General features: G+C 40.4%; 1 protein-coding gene across 9 annotated transcripts in view; it reads right to left on the bottom strand.

Moving 5' to 3' along the window:
* Positions 1 to 18480, bottom strand: part of fndc3a (fibronectin type III domain containing 3A) — a 244190-nt gene that overhangs the window by 45689 nt on the left and 180021 nt on the right. For 8 of the 9 annotated variants that reach the window (XR_010975793.1, XR_010975792.1, XM_068040290.1 and 5 more), the window contains 5 exons: positions 17645 to 17698; positions 9166 to 9290; positions 6104 to 6278; positions 5157 to 5243; positions 260 to 398 (listed from right to left, as the gene is read on the bottom strand). Coding sequence is in view for 7 of the 9 variants with exons in the window: in XM_068040290.1 (XP_067896391.1) it covers positions 260 to 398; positions 5157 to 5243; positions 6104 to 6278; positions 9166 to 9290; positions 17645 to 17698 (580 nt within the window). In the remaining 2 variants the exon portion in view is untranslated. The remainder of the gene's footprint in view (positions 1 to 259; positions 399 to 5156; positions 5244 to 6103; positions 6279 to 9165; positions 9291 to 17644; positions 17699 to 18480) is intronic. The other variant, XM_068040296.1, reaches the window with a different exon arrangement.

Raw genomic sequence — 18480 nt, 5'->3', positions numbered from 1 at the left:
GCTGGAACTGTAAGCTGGCATATGGGGGCAGTGTTGAGACAGCCAACAGACCAACTGTTCCAGTGCTGTGACCATGCTGGTAGAAGACAGCATGATATGGTAGTGCTGCTGCAGAGGACTGCGGCAGGTGGGTATAGTACAGATCAGCAATCTGCAGTTCAGGTTGGATACTCCATTCCTTTATGGTGGATATTCAAGGTTCCACTGTATCTTGTGAAATCAGTTATGAATCTATAGTTAATCTGAGTAAGCATCATACCCCATATTATTTTAAAATTGTGAGCATGAATTTTCCCCTTCACCGAAGGTTTAGTTGGTGATCCAGGTTTGTCTGGATTGGTGGTAAACTCCATGACTTCACCAGGGTTGCTCTTCCCTTCTGAATTGTATGCAATTACCTGTAATATACAACATTCTATAAAGTGACAATGGGGTCAAAGTCTGACATTTAAATAGTCACATGAAGGGGTATTTCATTTGATAATGTTGTCATTTATGCTATCTTGCAGGTCTTCACACACACATCCTGCTGCTCTTTGGATAATTTTTAATACTGGAGTAATATTCCTCTCAGAATTTCACACTCCAGAAAGGACACAATGAACTATCACTGGTTTTCGTTTGTATACAATAGGTCACCTGTATGTTGAAACATGAAATCACAGGAAGCAAAGTAGTAAATGTCCTCAGAGCACCTTTTAAATTAGCACCCAGCATTGCTCGTCTTCTTTTGTCAAGATTCCACATTTTTAAAGAAGTATTTTCATCCTGTTGCATATATGATCCAGGGGTGAGAGGGTCCATTGGCAATGCTGTTTTGAAATCTGCTAGCAGGCAGACGCAATCTGCCCAGAATAAATGTCCAATTTCCCTCACCACTACCTGCTGTAGGAATGCAATTTACGTCTCCTCAGAACCTTCCCAACTAGTTTGTCCATGATCTGCTTTCAGCATGTGAAAACTAACTGGGAGAGCTTCCACCCACTCTACCTCACTGCCCTCAAGCCACACAAATTGTGAAATTAAAATGGCATGATTCTTTTCCATGAAGGTTTCCAAGAGAAACTGCAGAGATTGCTGATTATATACTACTATAATTTGGGAAAAGAGGGGTTAACTTTGTTATTTAATAGCATAATGGTAAGATAAGACAGGTTAACACATGGCTGGGGAAATGGTGCCAGAGTTATCAAGAACAGCTAAACAGGTTAGGCCTTTATTCATTAGAATTTAGAAGAATGAGGGGTGATTTTAATGAAACGTACAAGATTCTGAGGGGGCTTGACAGGGTAGATGTTGAGAAGATATTTCCACTACTGGGGGAATCTCGAACTGGGGGACACAGTCACAGAATAAGGAGACACTAATTTAAAACTGAGATGCAGAGGAATTTCTTCTCTCAGAGGGTAGTGAATGTCTGGAATTCTCTACCCCAGCGAGCTGTGGAGTCTAGATCACTGAACGCATTTTAGGAGGAGGTAGAAATATCAGGGAGTTGAGGGCAATGAGGAGCTGGCACGGAAGAGGAGTTGAGGTCTGGGGCAGATCAGCCATGATCTTATTGAATGGCGGGGCAGTCTTGAGGGGCTGTATGGCCTACTCCTGCTCCTATTTCTTACGCTCTTATTAGAGTGAGGGCTTCAGATTCCTGAGGCATTAGGACCCCCAGTTCTGGGACAGAAGGGACCTGTTCAAGTTGGGCAAGGTTGAACTCAACAGAACTGGGACTAATGTGCTCGTGGGGAGGTTAACTTGTGCTGAAGGAAGGTTTAAACTAATTTGGGGTTGAGCAGCAGGATGAAACATTAGAGAAGAAAGAAAGTGCACAAAGGACTGGGAAAGTCAAGTAGCACTAGATTAAAGAGTAGTTCAGAAATAGGAGGGATCAGAGAGGGGAAAAATGCAAGGTAGACTAAGATGGGTTTGGAGTGCATGTGCACAAATGCATAGAACATGGTAAATGAGGTTGGTGAGCTGCAGGCATAAGTCTCCACATGGGACTATGATACAGTGGCAATAACAGAGACCTGACTCAAAGGAGTTGAGGACTGGGAACTTAATATTCTTGGTTACAATGCATTCAGGAAAGATAGAGAAGACAAAAAAGGAGGGGGTTGGCAGTATTGATTGAAGAAACTATTATAGCACTGGAAAGGGATGATGTAGTTGAGGGTTCAAAGACAACCTATTTGGTTAGAATTAAGGAACAATAGAGGTGATATTATGCTGTTGGGTATAGACTACAGACCACCAAATAGTGGGAAAGAGATACAAGAGCAATTTTGCGGGCAAATTATAGAAAGATGCAAGAACTACAGTGTAGTGATAATGGGGTCCTTCAGTTATCCTGATGTAGACTGGAATAGTAACAGTGTAAATAGAAAGGACAAGGAACAATCAAGTGTAAAAATACTTTTTGCAGGAGGGCTAAATTCAGTGAGTTGAAAAAGGACTGGATCCAGGTGGGTTAGAATCAAAAACTATTAGGCAAAACAATAAGTGAACAGTAAGAAGCCTTCAAAGAGGAGATGGCTTGGGTACAGAGTAGACACATTCCCACATGGGGGAAAACAAAGGTAATCAAAGCTAGAGCTCACTGGATGATTAAAGATGTAGAAATTAAAATGAAACAGAAAAGAGAGGCTTGTGGCAAATGTAAGGTTCATAATACTGGAGAGAACCAAGCTGAATACAGAAGGTATGAGATCTTAAAAAAGGGAATAAGAAAGGGTAAGAAAGAGTACGAAAGTAGATTAGCAGTTAAGTTAAAAGGGAAATCAAAAGTCTTTTATAAGCATATAAATAGCAGAAGGAAGGGTTGAACCGATTGGGGAGTCAAAAGAGATCATCTCATAGAGGCAGAGGCATGGCGGAGGTGCTAAATGAGTGCTTTGCATCTGCCTTCACTAAAAAGGATGCTGCCAATGTAACAGTTAAGAAGGAGGTAGTAGCGATATTTGATAGGATAAAAATAAAGAGCAGGTTGGCAGTGCTCAAAAGTAGAAAAGTCACCTGGTCCAGACTGGATGCATCCTAGGTCAGTGATGGAAGTAGACATGGAAATTGTGGAGGCTCTGGTCACAATCTTCCAATCCTCCTTAGATATGGTGATTGTGCCAGAGGACTGGAGGATTGTCAATGTTACACCCTGTTTAAAAAAGGGAAGGGGGACAAACCATGCAACTACAGGCCTATCAGTCTAACATCAGTGGTGGGGAAATTTTTATAGACAATAATCTGGGGCAAAATTAACCAGCTAATAACTGATCAGTATGCATTTGTTAAAGGCCAATTATGTTTGATTAACTTGATTGAATTCTTTGATGAAGTAACGAAGAGGGTTAATGAGGGCAGCATGGTTGATCTTGTGTATATGGACTTTCAATTGGAGTTGCATATTGTACCACATAATAGACCTGTTCGAAAAACTAAGGTCATGGGATTAAAGCAGAGAGTTTTTCAGACTGGAGTAAATATATATTTCTCAGGGGTCTGTGTTAAGAGCACTGCTCTTTTACACACACTCAGGACTTGGGAATACAGGCCATAATTTGAAAGTTTGCAGATTAAAATAAACGCAGATGTAGTAGAGGATATTAACAGATTTTTGGTGGGCATAGACAGACTGGTGAAATGGGCAGGCACATGGTAGATGAAATTTAATATAGAGAAATGTGAGGTGATATATTTTGGTGTGAAAAATGAGGAGAGGCAATCTAAACTAAATGGTACAATTCTAAAAGAGGTGCAAGAACAGGAAGATCTGGGGATGAATATACACAAATCTTCGAAGGTGGCAGGACAGGTTGAGAAAGTGGTTAATAAAGCATATTGGATCCTTGGTTTTATTAATACAAGCATAGAGTACAAAAACAAGGAAGCTATGCTTTATAAAACACATGTTAGGCCTCAGCTGGAGTATTTCATTCAATTCTAGGCACCACATTTTCAAAAGGATGTCAAGGCCGTAGACAGGGTGAAGAGATTTACTGGAATGGTATCAGGGATGAGAGATTTTAGTTTTGTGGAGAAACTGGGGAAGGTAGGGTTGTTCTCCTTTGAGGTAGAGGAGGTTAAGAGATGATCTGATAGAGCTGCCCAAAATCATGAATGGTTTTGATAAGAGTAAATAAAGAGAAACTGTCTCCAGTGGCGGATGGGTCAGTAACCAGGGAACACAGATTTAAAGTGATTGGCAAACGAACTGGAGGTGACGTGAATTTTTTTTTAAAAAACGGAGCAGGTTGTTATGATCTGGAATGCATAACCTGATTCAATCATTTTTCAGCAGAAAATTGGCTAAATACTTCAAAAGTAAAAAATTGTTGTGTTATGGGGAAAGAGCAGGAGAATGAGACTAATTGAACAGCTCCACCAAAGAGCTGAATGGTACTTATGTGCTGCATCATTCTATGATCATTTCATTAGCGGTGGCCTTAAAGAAGCTCCACTAGTGTATAAAACTTTCATTTACACACACGCCGGCTTCTAAATAGAGCAATGTAATGATTTCCATTTTACAAAGAGACCATCTTCATGACTAATTAAACTTATATTGCACAACTAACAACAGCCTTGAGCTGGAACACAATCTGTTTATCAAGTGGCGATGCATTGGTACTTAGCTATTTCAATTTAATGCTCTTCCTCCATTTATAGAGACAGTATATTAATCAATGCACATGGCTTATACACAGAAGCAGAAGGTGCGGTTGAGCGTATAAACCGGGTTGGGAGAGATGTCAAGAAGCTAGACCTGTGATTGGTCCTTATTTGGTTGATTTGGTATGAATTGATGACATTTCTGAGGGTAGAAGATTTGAAGATGTGTTGTGAAGCCTACCAACATGTCGGATGTGTTAAGTTCTTCACAAGAATGGATGTTCAAAGACAGCTTTTCAGGCCTTGCCTATTATAATTTTTATAAACAGTATTTATTTTATTCAGTTTGTTAAGAAACAGATTTGTTTCAGCTGTTCCAATTATAAATATTTCTTAAACAGTCAAACAAAGAATACCCTACATTTAATGACATCATTTAGTGTTTCATTATAACTATACACTGCTTATTGGTATGGTTTTCAGCTACTCTCATCAGTTAGTATCATTAGTCTCTTCAAATCAACTAACATCACAAACTTTCCCAACATACTTACCCTAAATTTATATGTACTGCTTCTTCTAAGGTTTTTTATTGTATACGCAAGATCCTCGCCATCATATTTTGGCTTAAACCCATATCCCTAAAGGCAAAAGTTTACATATGGTCATGATAGTTTGAGAGAAACATAAACCAGTTCCTTTAAAATTTTCTATTCTCTATTCTAAAAATTTATGCTGCATTTTGGCAACAGTATCAGCATTAGTTTGAAGATTTTTTCTAAATGTGCTTCTGGCTCAGTAGAAAACTACTACTGGAATAGAAAACAGTGCATGAAATATGTTAGTAGGATACTTAAAAACAAGGTGAACACATTATTGCTCTCTATCCTAAGTGGGATTTTTCTCTGGAAGGTGAAGCACTGGATAGTTAAAACACTTTTTCCACCCAGTGTTGTCCTCATGCACTCCCAAGACAGATATTGCACAGCTTCCATTTACTTTGGTAGAACCTCTTCCAATGGGACCAGTTCCACAATACAATACAATCCAGTTCCGGTTATGTCTGCTTTGCTACCTCCACTCAGAGACAAAAGTGACAATTGCATATAGGTCCACACAGACAGGCTGAGAGCTCAGCCCACTGTGCCTAAGATAAAACAGAGGCCCTGATGTCAAATAGTGCCAGAGGTAACCATTTACTTTTGACATAACTGACACCTGGCCTCTGGGCCCAGTGCTGCAATGTTGGTGGAGTATTAGTTCTAGTCTCAGAAGAGCACCCACTTCTACACCAGTGAGTTTTTTTTTCTCACTAGAAATTGGAGTGTTGCAATCACTGCCATATTTGGGCAGTAGATCTCTTACAGTCAGAGAGGGGAAACCTTTGTTCTAGAAGTCTGCTCTAGATTTGAAACCAACCACTAGTGGTGAAAGTGCCAACCTACCATGCCAGCCACTTACTTTGAAGGTTTCGTTCAAGTATAATATTTTATCAACTTACTGTGGTTTCATCTTCCATTTCTAAAATATAACCAATGCCCTCATCAGACAAGGCTCCTGAAGGCTTGCTCCAATGTAACGACAGCCATGTGACTCCAGCTTTAACAAGCTGAGGACTCGCTGGTGTTGGAGGGACGCTACCAGTTGTGTAGAACAGCACCTCTTCACTGAAACCACTGTTTGGGGGGAAACATTTCATTTTTGACAGAATGCATCATAAATATAAGGCATTTGACATCACTTTCTAAATTATAGGCCATGTTTAAAGCATGCCATACCCGTTGTGTAAGCATTTTAAACATGTCACAGTGGAGCAGGACTTATAGCACTAAAACATTTTAAACATCTTGTACTAAAATAATCCTTGCCATTTCAACACTCCCCCTTGCTCTCATGCTCACATCTCTGTCCTGGGATTGCTGCAGTGTTCCAGTGAACATCAACGCAAGCTCGAGGAACAGCATCTCATCTACCGATTAGGCACACTACAGCCTGCCGGACTGAACATTGAGTTCAATAATTTCAGAGCATGACAGCCCCCCATTTTACTTTCATTTTTAGTTATTTTTTCTTCCTTTTTTTTAACATTCTTTTTTACATTTTTTACAATCTTTTTTTTGCATTTATTTCATTTCATCTTAGTTTGTTCAGTTTGCTTACCCACTGTTTTTTTTCAGGTTTGCACTTGCTGCTGTTCAATATTCAGTGCATTAACACCTAATCTGTACTAATGCTTTGTCTTTCAACACACCATTAACATATTGTTTGCCTTTGCTCTGTGACCTTTTGGTCAGCTATGTGGCCTGGTCCAATCTAGATCTCCTTTGTTATCTCTTGCCCCACCCCCACCTCACTTGCTTATAACCTGGGACTTTTCTAATATTTGTCAGTTCCGAAGGGGGATCACTGACCCGAAACGTTAACTCTGCTTCTCTTTTCACAGATGCTGCCAGACCTGCTGAGTGGTTCCAGCATTTCTTGTTTTTATTACTATAATAATTTGGGGCGGCACAGTGGCCCAGTGGTTAGCACCGTAGCCTCATAGCTCCAGTGACCCGGGTTCAATTCCGGGTACTGCCTGCGTGGAGTTTGCTAGTTCTCCCTGTGTCTGCGTGGGTTTCCTCCAGGTGCTCCAGTTTCCTCCCACATGCCAAAGACTTGCAGGTTGATAGGTTAATTGGCCATTATAAATTGCCCCTAGTATAGGTAGGTGGTAGGGAAATATAGGGACAGGTGGGGATGTGGTAGGGATATGGGATTAGTGTAGGATTAGTATAAATGGGTGGTTGATGGTCGGCACAGACTCGGTGGGCCGAAGGGCCTGTTTCAGTGCTGTATTTCTAAACTAAACTAAACTAAATCCTGTCTGGTTACTAATAGATAAGCTAACCTATGATGGATCCATAATCAGTTCTTACTTAAAAAAGCATTTTCAAAATATTCGATCACATCAACTTAAATGAGACTTTTCATTGTTGAGACTCAAAAATGTTGAGAGGAGTAAAGCTAAAAGTTCTTTGCAGTAAATACCTCTAGAAGGCCATACTCAGTAACTCACAGGATAATTTTGCTTTTAAATTTATTCAAAACTGCCCAGTTTTCATTTGTTGCCCTGATGAGGCCATTTACATCATGATTTTTTTCAATCTATAATGCTGCTGGTGATATTTGATCAATAATATGCTGATGACACATGGAGGAGCAAGAAAAGCCATGCAATTGAAAGGTCGAGCAACTTTTTTCCCCTCGCTTGGGAGTGTAACTTTCACCAATAAAAAGGTGCTTCATGGAAATATTAATGACAAGTGGCCTTGGGACTTGAACACTGCCTCATCTGGCCATAAAGTCAGACCTGTAAACGTTGGGCTGCAAGATTGCTCCAATGATGGAAAATTGTAAATCACAACTGTGCTCCCTTAGTAAATGCCACATACAAAAACAATTCCTAAGTTAATAACAGCAGTTAACCCTGTAAGTTTTGTAAATCAATCTGTGAGACAAATACTGCATTTAGGATATGGATCAATCCATTTCAGACAGCTTTTGAATGATGACCTTTTAGTGCAACTGGGGGCAAATTTTTGTGTTGGTTATCACCAGATCATGAATGTAACAGAATAGATAAAAGGGAGAGATTCACATCAGCAAGTCTCCATCCCTTTTCAACCTCATGCCCGTTATCATAGATCCCAATCACACCTGCATAGAAGGGGCTTCAAGGATAGCTAGATCCGTAACTGTATAGAGGCAAATGTATAGAATCCAGTAACAAGATCCTTTCAACAGTTTTAAGGCTGATCCTGCACCACTTTTTTCCCCCAGCTGTCTCACGAATTCTTCTGGGCCTTCATGGAAATTGTTCTGAATATTCTCCATCCCGTGCCCCCAAACCACAACTAGTACCAATGGGAAACTACTCTTCGAATCTTTTTCCAATGTGTGGAATGCCAGTTAGGACAGCCTGCACCAGAATTCTTCAGTGCTCACTCGGCACTACCCTTCTACCATATTTACAAAGGGGTGCACACACATTGCTTTGGTAGAAGATTAATGCAAGTACAGGTTCCTGTTCCCAAGGTAGGGGAGAAGGATAGGGATGGTGACAAATTACCTAATGGCACAGATACGCCAAGGGTTGATGAACTACTTGCAACTACCTCAGAGGTTTGGAGTTCTGCTTGTTCTATCACTTGCCTGCAGAATTGTGCCTGCAGCTTGGGTTTCCTTTCTCTCCATTTCTGCCCATCACTTCTTGATCCTCTCCCATTTGAACCTATCTGAAGGCTGCAAAAAGTTTTGTCCTCTTATTCTGCCAATTCCTGGTTATTGTTCACATCCCCTTAAATTGCAACTACACACAATTTCCCAGTGCTACCACTAGGTGTCTCGAAGCATCGATTCTTTTCTGCACTTTTAGCTGTGAATAATCATCCAAGTGGGTGGCCCTAGAAAATGGAGTCCTATTAGTACATTACTATTCATGCTAGATTTGGAGCAATTCTTAACCACTTAGAACAGGCTCAGCAGTATATAAAAACCACACCTCTTTTGAAGTGCACTCACCTCATTCCAAGATCATTTTTGGCTGCTAACTTAAATCTGTATCTCGTGGCTGGTGATAATTTGGTAACTTTGAATTGCTTTTGTGGCCCCATATAACACTGGGAAAATTCGTTGCTTCCAGTTCCCTGTGAAATGGATCATATTTAATTAGGAACGCAAGAAAGTAAGGAGAAAAGAGGAAAAGCCATTTGTTCCAACAAACTCATTTTTTCCCACAAGCCAGTAAATAGTTTGATATAATCTCCCTTTCACAATACCGACTGACTCTCTCTAATTAGCTTGTCGTTTTCTAAGTGCTCACTTGCTCTATTGATGATGATGGACTCCAGCAATTTTCAAACTGACACTAAATTCACTGACATATAGATACTTTATTCTGTCTTCCTTTTTAATTAACAGCAAAACTTTTGTTACCTTCTAATCTGCTGGTAACATCCTCCTGAAAAAAGGAAGCTTTGCACGATTATAGCTAAGACAATCGCAATTTCCATGCCTAGTTCTTTTAGTATCTGCAGGTGAAATGCATCTAAGCCTGGACACTAGTCTGGTTTTAATCCCATAATTTTATCTACTATAGTGCTTTGGTTTATACGAATGACTGCAAGTTTCTCCCCTTCCATAGTTAATGACCAGTCTTCCCTATATATCTGAGATCAAATCCTGCTCTTCCACGGTGAAGGTTGAAACCTCATTTAGAATTCTGCCATGTAATTATCCTCTACTAGATTTTTTAATGGGCCCATCTCCTGCGTTACCACATTCAATGTATTAATAAAAACATTGTCATTTTTGCCATTACACTACTGGTTGTTGTATTCTACTGGCCAACAACTAAATAGGAAAGATAGAGGAGGACATTTGTAAGGAAATTACAGAGAGGTGCAAGAATAGAGCAGTGGTAATGGGTGACTTTAATTATTCTAATACAGACTGGGATAGTAACAGTGTAATAGGACAAAGGGGGGGGGGGGGGGGAGGGAGGAGAATTCCTGAAGTGTGTTCAGGAGAATTTTCTTGATCAGTAGGTTTCTGACCCAACAAGGAAGGAGGCATTGGTAGATCTGCTTCTGGGGAATGAAGTGGATCAAGTGTCAGTGGGGGGACATTTAGAGAGCAGTGATCATAGTATAAGGTTTAAGTTAGCTATGGAAAAAGACAAGGAGCAATCTAGGGCAAAAAAAACTTAACTGGAGGAGGGCCAACTTCAGTGTGTTGAGAATGGACCTGTCCTAGGTAAATTGGAATTAAAGACTGGCAGGCAAACTGTAATTGAATAATGGACTGCCTTTAAAGAGGAGATGGCTCGGGTACGGTCTAAATACATTCTCAAGATGGGGTAAGGTAGGGCTGCCAAAGCTCCCTGGATAACAAAACAGATAGAGAGTAAGATGAAGCAGAAAAAGGGTGCATATGACAAATGTCAGGTTGATAATACAAGTGAGAATCAGGTTGACTACAGAAAGTTCAGATGGGCAGTGAAAAAGGAAATAAGAGAGGCAAAGAGAGTATAAGAGACTGGCAACTAACATAAAAGGGAATCCAAAGACTTCTACAGGCATATAAATAGTAAAAAAGTAGTAAGAGGTGGTTGGGGCCAATTAGGGACCAAAAAGGGGATCTATGCATGGAGGCAGAGAGCATGGCTGAGGTACTAAATGAGTACTTTGCATCTGTCGTTACCAAGGAACATGATGCTGCCAAAGTCATAGTGAAGGAGGAGGTAATTGAGATACAGGGTGGACTAAAAGGAGACATTAGAAAGGCTGGATGTATTTAAAGTTGATAAGTCACTAGGACCAGATGTGATACTTCTGAGGATGCTGAGGGAAGTAAGGTTGGAAATTGCGGAGGTACTGGCTAGAATCTTCCAATTTTCTTTAGATGGAGGGTGGTGCCAGAGAACTGCAAATGTTATACCCTTGTTCTAAAAAACGTGTAAGGGTAAATCCAGCAACTACAGGCCAGTCAGTTTAACCTCAGTGGTGGGAAAGCTTTTAGAAATGATAATCCTGGACAAAATTAAGTAACTTGAACAAGGATGGATTAAGTAAGGAACGCCAGCACAGATTTGTTAAAGGTAAATCGTGCTTAACTAAACTGAGTTTTTTGACAGAGGAGGTTGATGAGGGTAATGTGGTTGACGTGGTGTATGTGGACTTCCAAAAGGCATTTGATAAAGTGCCACATTATAGATTTGCCAGAAAAGTTGAAGCCCATTGAATAGAAGGGATAATGGCAGTACTGATATGACATTGGCTGAGTGTAAAGAAATAGAGAGTTGTGGTGAACAGTTGTTTTTCAGACAGCAAGAAGGTATACAGTGGTGTTCCCCAGGGGTTAGGACTAGAACCAATGTAGATTAATGACAAACTTTGGCATACAGGGCATAATCTAAAAATTTGCAGATGACACAAAACTTGGAAGTATTATGAAATGTGAGGTGGATAGTGATAGACTTGAACAGGACATAGACTGGTGGAATGGGCTGCCTCGTGGCAGATACAATTTATTGCAGAGAAATGTAAAGTGATACATTTTGGTAGGAAAAACGAGAAGAGGCAATATAAACTAAAGGGTACCATTCTAAAGAGGGTACAGGAACTGAGACACCTGGGGTATTCCTGCACAAATCATTGAAGGTGGCAGGGCAGGTTGAGAAAGTGGTTAAAAAGGCATATGGGATCCTGGGTTTTATAAAAAGCAAGAAAGTTATGAAGAAGCTTTATAAAGCACTGGTTCAGCCTCAACTGGAGTACTGTGTCCAATTCTGGGCACCAAACTTTAGGGAGGATGTGAAGACTTGAGAGAGGCTGCAGAAAAGAATGGTTCAGGGATGAAGGATTTCAGTTATAAGTACAGTCTGGAGAAGCTGGGAGGGGTGGGGGTTTCTGCTTAGAAAAGAGAAGGTTGAGAGGAGATTTGATGGAGGTGCTCAAAATCATGAGGGGCCTAGACAGAGTAGATAGAAACTGTTCCCTTTGGAAAAGGGGTTGAGAATCAGAGGACACTGATTTAAGGTAATTGGCAAAAGAAGCAAAGGCAATATGTGAACATTTTTTTTTACACAGTGAGTGGTTAGGTTTGGAAATGCACTGCCTGGAGTGTGATGGAGGAAGATTCAATTGTAGCTTTCAAAAGGGAATTGGATAATTACCTGAAGGTAAAAATAAAATTTCATGGTGGCAGGGAGTGGGACTAGTTGATCCCCCTTATAAAGTCTGATCTTTTATATTCGTTCATAGGATATGGGCGTCACTGGCAAGGCCAGCATTTATTGCCCATCCCAACTGTCTCTGAGGAGATGGAGGTGAGCCGACTATTTGAGCTGCTGCAGTTCCTATGGCGAAGGTAGTCCCACAGTACAGTTAGGAGTTCCAAGACTTTGACCTATGCTTTTAAGAAGCTACCTAGCGTTTAACACTCTGGATACTTCGAGTGTTAGAAGAACATTTTGAATCTTCTACTTTCAACAAGATTGTTCTTTAAAAAAATTATTCCCTCAACTCTTTCTTACTCAGTTGTAATTGACAATTGATTTCTTCATGGCTTCCAATTTCCATTGGTGTGTATTGTTTCGATGTTGGCACTACAAATGTACTGCTGAAGGTGGTACAATTATTAATCTGTTTCAAATAAACGTTAATTAATTGCACACCCTAACCAATGCTTCAACATGCACAGCTGAACACAACATTAAATAGAATGCAGGAGCCACCACCAGTGCTACCATGAATTTACAGATTAGCTGCTGGATTATTTCTCATTAAGCACCAGGGTGGCTAAATTAGGCTGCGTAGTATTTGTTTTTGGACTCCATGCAGCCACCTAATGCTTGAAAATGGGGTCTGAATTATGTGCGCACACATCCGATGGGAAATGTGCAGGTAAATGGTTTTGCATGCGCACATCTAACGACAGCTGACAGCATATAGAGCAGGCAGATCATGACACAAATCAGTGTGCACCGCTGATTTGATGCCACTTCCCAATTGCACACCCTAACCAATGCTTCATCATGCACAGCTGAACATGACATTAAGTGGAATGAAGGAGCCACCACCAGTGCTACCATGAACTACTTACAGATTAGCTGCTGAATTATTTCTTCTGGCTGCTGGTGCAATCGCAAGTGTTTTTGAAGTTTTCCTTATACTTGGCTAAAGTTTGAACAGTTTACAGGGAGTGGGCTGGCTGGTGCTGAAGTACTTTTTTGTTTATTTAAAAGCCTGTGCTTCCAGACATGAGTGGCCTGGTAGAGCTTCCTCTGGGAATTGACTGGGAGAATGGAGAGAGACCCTGCAGAGCAGGATAAGTTGCTAGACGAGGGGAGAGGGATGGGGGAGAAGAGCTCTCAGCAGGAGGCCATATCTGCCAAGGGTCTTTGGGGAGCAGTTTTCTTACGCCAACTTCAAAAAGGACCAATACATGAGGCGTCTTCATTTTATAAAAGAGGATGTGATTAAAATCTGCTAGCTGCTGCAGTCACAACTGCAACCTCAAAGCAATGAAAGGACAGCTCTGCTGGTGGCCTATAAGGCATCATGGTTCTTAAGTTTTACGTGCCAGGTTCCTTCCAGACTGCTGCTGGAGATATAAGCAACATCCCAGTTTGCAGTTCCTGCTGCGTAAGGGACACCACTGAGGCTGTTTATACACAGAGACAGTTATATCTCATTCTCTCTAGTGAGCACAAGAGTTTACCCAGATTGCAGGATTCCCATGCTGCAGGGTGCCACTGACTGCATGATTAGTGCCTTGTGTGTGTGTCTCATGTGAACTTGGCCATTTTCATAACAAAAAAGGACTTGCATTTATACAGAGCCCTTCACAACTACTGGACATCTCAAAGCGCTTTACAGCCAACAAAGTACTTTTGAAATGGAGTCACTGTTGTAATGTAGGAAACTCAACAGCAAACTAGGATGTTGCTTATATCTCCAGCAGCAGTCTGGAAGGAACCTGACCGTGAGTAGCTCTGGGCCTAGTGGACCCAGTTCCAGACTGCACCATCTCAGCCTGGGCTGGCCGACTGACAGGCACCAGCAAGGGAACAGGAAGCTTGGGAGGGATGGGAGCAGGAATGCTGTCAACCTGAGAGGGGGCAGCAGGATCATGTTCCATGGAGCCATTGCCACTCTCTCGGGAGCAATGCCTCAGCAATACTACTGATCTGTTGGAGAACAGGATGATGCCCTGGAAGACTTTTTGAACAGTGGTACCAAGAGCCACAAGGGCAGCAATCTGAGCTTCCACTGCACCACTCAGACATTCGATGGAAGCTGTGACACTGGCCATCAGGCACTGTATCATGGTGGGTTCCACTGATGTGCTGATGGAGGTAACCACCCATTCCATGCTGGAAAGAATGGGCTCCAAGCTATTAGATCATTAAACTTCTGTACTTCATTCATGTTCTTGCAGAGAGACTCCTGGCATTGACCTTCGCCGCTACTTCTTCCCACTATCGCCTGAGCATGTGTCTGGAGAGCCTCTTCCTCCCCTCCAGATGCAGGATGTCTCTCCTTCTCTTCACCACTTGCACCAAGACTTCCAGTACATTGTCAGAAATCCTTGGCGTTTGTTTTCTTGCATGTTCAGCCATTCTTCACATTATCAAAGCCCAGATTCACTGTTCAAAAAGCTCCGACCATTTCTTGCAGTTACAATGCACCTTCCCTTTAAGAGGAGCAGGCTGCATTTATGTAGTGTTAGACACTCGCGATATCGGGGTCCCTGCTGATGCGTGCAACCAATGAACAGTGCAGGTAGCGACGACTGCACGCAGTAATTATTTAAAACAGCAGACAGCAGAAATTTAATGTGCTGTCTGCATTGCAATGAATGGCTGCCCGCCAATCATCCCCATTCCCATTTTCAGGGATTATTCAATTTAACACCCTACATAGTTCAGCCAGGGATTTCTATGCAAGAATCCAGAATTTTTCTCTTTGTATGGGGGGCTTATTTGACAAACCTGGGGTATTTGAAGACAATCCATAATATGATGGTAGTGATGAGGGGCAGGAGGGTGAAGAAAAAGAGAAGTATAATGCCACATGGTACACTTTACATCAATAAATTACATTATTGTGTGCTCTGTAACAAACACTTAAGCGTTGCACAACATCCAGCTGAAGAGAACTATGATACAGGTCAAAGAAAGTATATGATACTATATTCATGGTTAGGTGAATAACTGTTAAAAATGCAAGTTATCATTGATTTATCACCCTGAATTAGAGAAGGCAGTTTACAATTGTTGCTTGCATATATTGTAGAGAAATATCACATGTGCATTTTAACCAATTTGAAATGAAGTTATGCCTAAAATAGTACACAGAATGAGAGAAGGAAAAAAAAAAGTGGTCATTCCTGTCTTTTAGGTGAGGAGCCTACCCTGGACTCCAAGGGTTAAATTATCAGGAGTGATTACACCAAACTAAGGTTGTATTTCCTGGAATTTAGGTGGTCATGGGGTGATTTGATCAAAGTTCTCAAGATATTAAGGGGAACAGATAGATAGGGTAGATAGATAGAGAGAAACTATTTTTGCTGGCTGGTGATTCTAGGACTAGGACTTAGAGCCTAAAAGTCAGAACCAGACCTTTTGGGAATGAAATTAGGAAACAAAGCTTGGCAAAAGTTTGGAACACTCTTCTGTTAACGACAGTTGATGCTGGATCAATTGTTAATTTTAAATCTGAAGTTGACAGATTTTTGTTAATCAAAGGTATCATTAAGGGAAATGGGGCAAAGGCAGGGATACGTAGCATTAGATCGCAGATCAGTCATGGTCTCATTGAATGGCAGAACAGGCTTGAGGGACTAACTGGTCTACTCCTGTTCCTATGTTTAAAATTTTGTCTATAAAGGACACAAGCAAAATGCCATAGTACACGGAATCCTGATGCTATGCATTGAAAAGCAACACTTCTGGAGGCTTAAAGCCAGTCCTTCAAAAAATTGAACATCCGATGCTGGAGCCCAAAGGTTAGTAAAAGATATAAAGCAAGAAAATTAATGGTCTCTGTAACTTTTATCCTTAATTCAAACTCTAATGCCAATTAATACTCATACTGAAGGAGAAAACAATATTGTAGGATTGATAAATCAGGTGGTTTTGCTCCCATGACTGAATAAGCAGAAGTAGACTTTGACTTTCAAGTAGGTCAAGTTCCTGGTTTAAATTACTAATTACATTCAATGTCAACAGATGTTCCTGTGGTGAGAGAGATTTGTTGCCCTTTGAGAATATCTGGCTGCACTTGATATATGCGACTGCACTGTATTGGCTCATTATATACATGAACATAAGTTTGTCTGGAAACCTGACTTTAAAAGAATTAAGCAGATAACAAAAAGGAACTTGTTAGTTCAATCTAAATTCTGAGATTTGGTCAGATGGAGGACTTGCATTATGATTCAATTCCAATTGGCACCATGATCAAAAGGCATGACCAGTTGAAAGCAGATAGAATTTGTTAATATTTAAACACATTTTGAAAGAGAGTGATTAACTTATTACAACATTTTGCTTATTATCTCCACTTTGTATTGTATAAGCAAATTCTTCTGTGCTTCAATGCTTCTATTTCCACCATTTCTAATTAAATACATTGTTGGTTTTAGACTAGGCAAACTGACCATATGTAACATTTACCAATTAACATAAGATTATGTTTAATTCAGTAAAAAGATTACTGTAGGTAGGGTAAATTGATAATCCTAGATTTTACAACTCTTCTAGGGCAGATCATCAAAAGGTTCAAATTCTAGATCATTGGATGCAAAGTCTGTTTATAAGAACTGTTGTGAAACCACTGAGAGAAGGAAAATAATTCATGAAATAGCAAGACATGTTAACTGGCTCTCACAGCTGAGAGAAGTCTACTCTATCATTACTTATCGGGAATTAAAATGAGTGAAAAAATTTAGTCCATATCAATTTCATGATTGACTGTGCTACAAAATACCAAAAAGCACGATTTACAATTATCAATTGTATACTAGTCTGTCCCTTATTGTATAACCATAAAGATATGACCTTAATAACAGATTTTATGATAACCTTGCCACCAACTCAATTTATGGTGACTATGCGGTTAGAAGCAGCTACTCCCAGTGACTCACGATCCATGATGATACTGAACTCAACAAACCAGCGCACCCCTAGGTTCAATTCCGGATTGTTACTGAGTTACCTGGACTAACAGTGGTGATGCTATGAATCCCAAATTCAGCCAGAGCTGTCACTTGGAATCAATACCCAGTGACCACTACTGCAAGTGTGGATGTTGGGTGAGAGCCATGAAGAATTGAGGGTGACCCTGTTCTATACTCCATTGTGAACCATTTCATTCCGGAAAAGGAGAAGAAAAAATCAAGGTTCATAACACTATGGAGGTGAGCTACATATCTGAATACATAATCATAAAATTGTAGGATTGCTACGTGTCAATTTAGAGCAAAGTTCACTTACCTCATCCCATTCTAGATTATAGTTGGTGACTTTGGAACCATTATCACATGTAGCCTACAAGAGTTAAAGCAATATTACAGAATCATGGTCTGCCTCAGGAACAGGCTATATTAAAAAAAAAACACAGCTACAACAAATCACAGCTATGCATATAGGTTACTGTAAAAAAGAGGAAGATACAGTATATTATTGGTAAAAGTAGCTGACACAAAAACAATTAAATAGTCCAATTTCATTGTATGAGCGGCAAATATTCATTTTATTAAAAATCTTTAGTGGTATCGTACTGTCAATTAAAGAATGAACTGTTTCATAGAGTGAGATTCTTTTCAGGATATTCTGCATAAGGAAGATAGGAGATAATGGGCAGGGCAGCTAAACAATAAGGAGATGAATACTGTGCAAGAGTTAAGATTGAAGGTGAGGAAAACTCTCAGAAATCAAATAAATAACTAAGACAATCAGGGATATTGACAGTCTGATTGATGAGATGTTCAAAGTCACTCAAGATAGCAAAGGCCTGACCAAAGAGGAGAACAAGTAATGCTGTAGCGGATGGCGAACATAAAAGTTGCTAAGAATGATGAATGTAGTAGTTAGTGCTTACAGTCGATAGGTTTGATTCAGCTGGACAAATGGACTCAATTAAGATTAGAGGATACAGTGAACATTGCAGAACTGCAAGATAAAGGAAAGCAAGATGAGGAAGCAGCCCAGCGATCACACTACAGTCTTGTAAAACACAAGAGTCGACAAACATAAATTATTTGAAAAACTAAGCAGACACCATCATATTTTATAACAAGCTGCTTTGGGGGAAATTGAACAGCATTGAT

The sequence above is a fragment of the Heterodontus francisci genome, chromosome 10 (assembly GCF_036365525.1).
Source record: "Heterodontus francisci isolate sHetFra1 chromosome 10, sHetFra1.hap1, whole genome shotgun sequence".
NCBI classification, from domain to species: domain Eukaryota; kingdom Metazoa; phylum Chordata; class Chondrichthyes; order Heterodontiformes; family Heterodontidae; genus Heterodontus; species Heterodontus francisci.
Note: the sequence above shows the minus strand (reverse complement) of the source record. Positions and strands in the feature narration are given on the sequence as shown.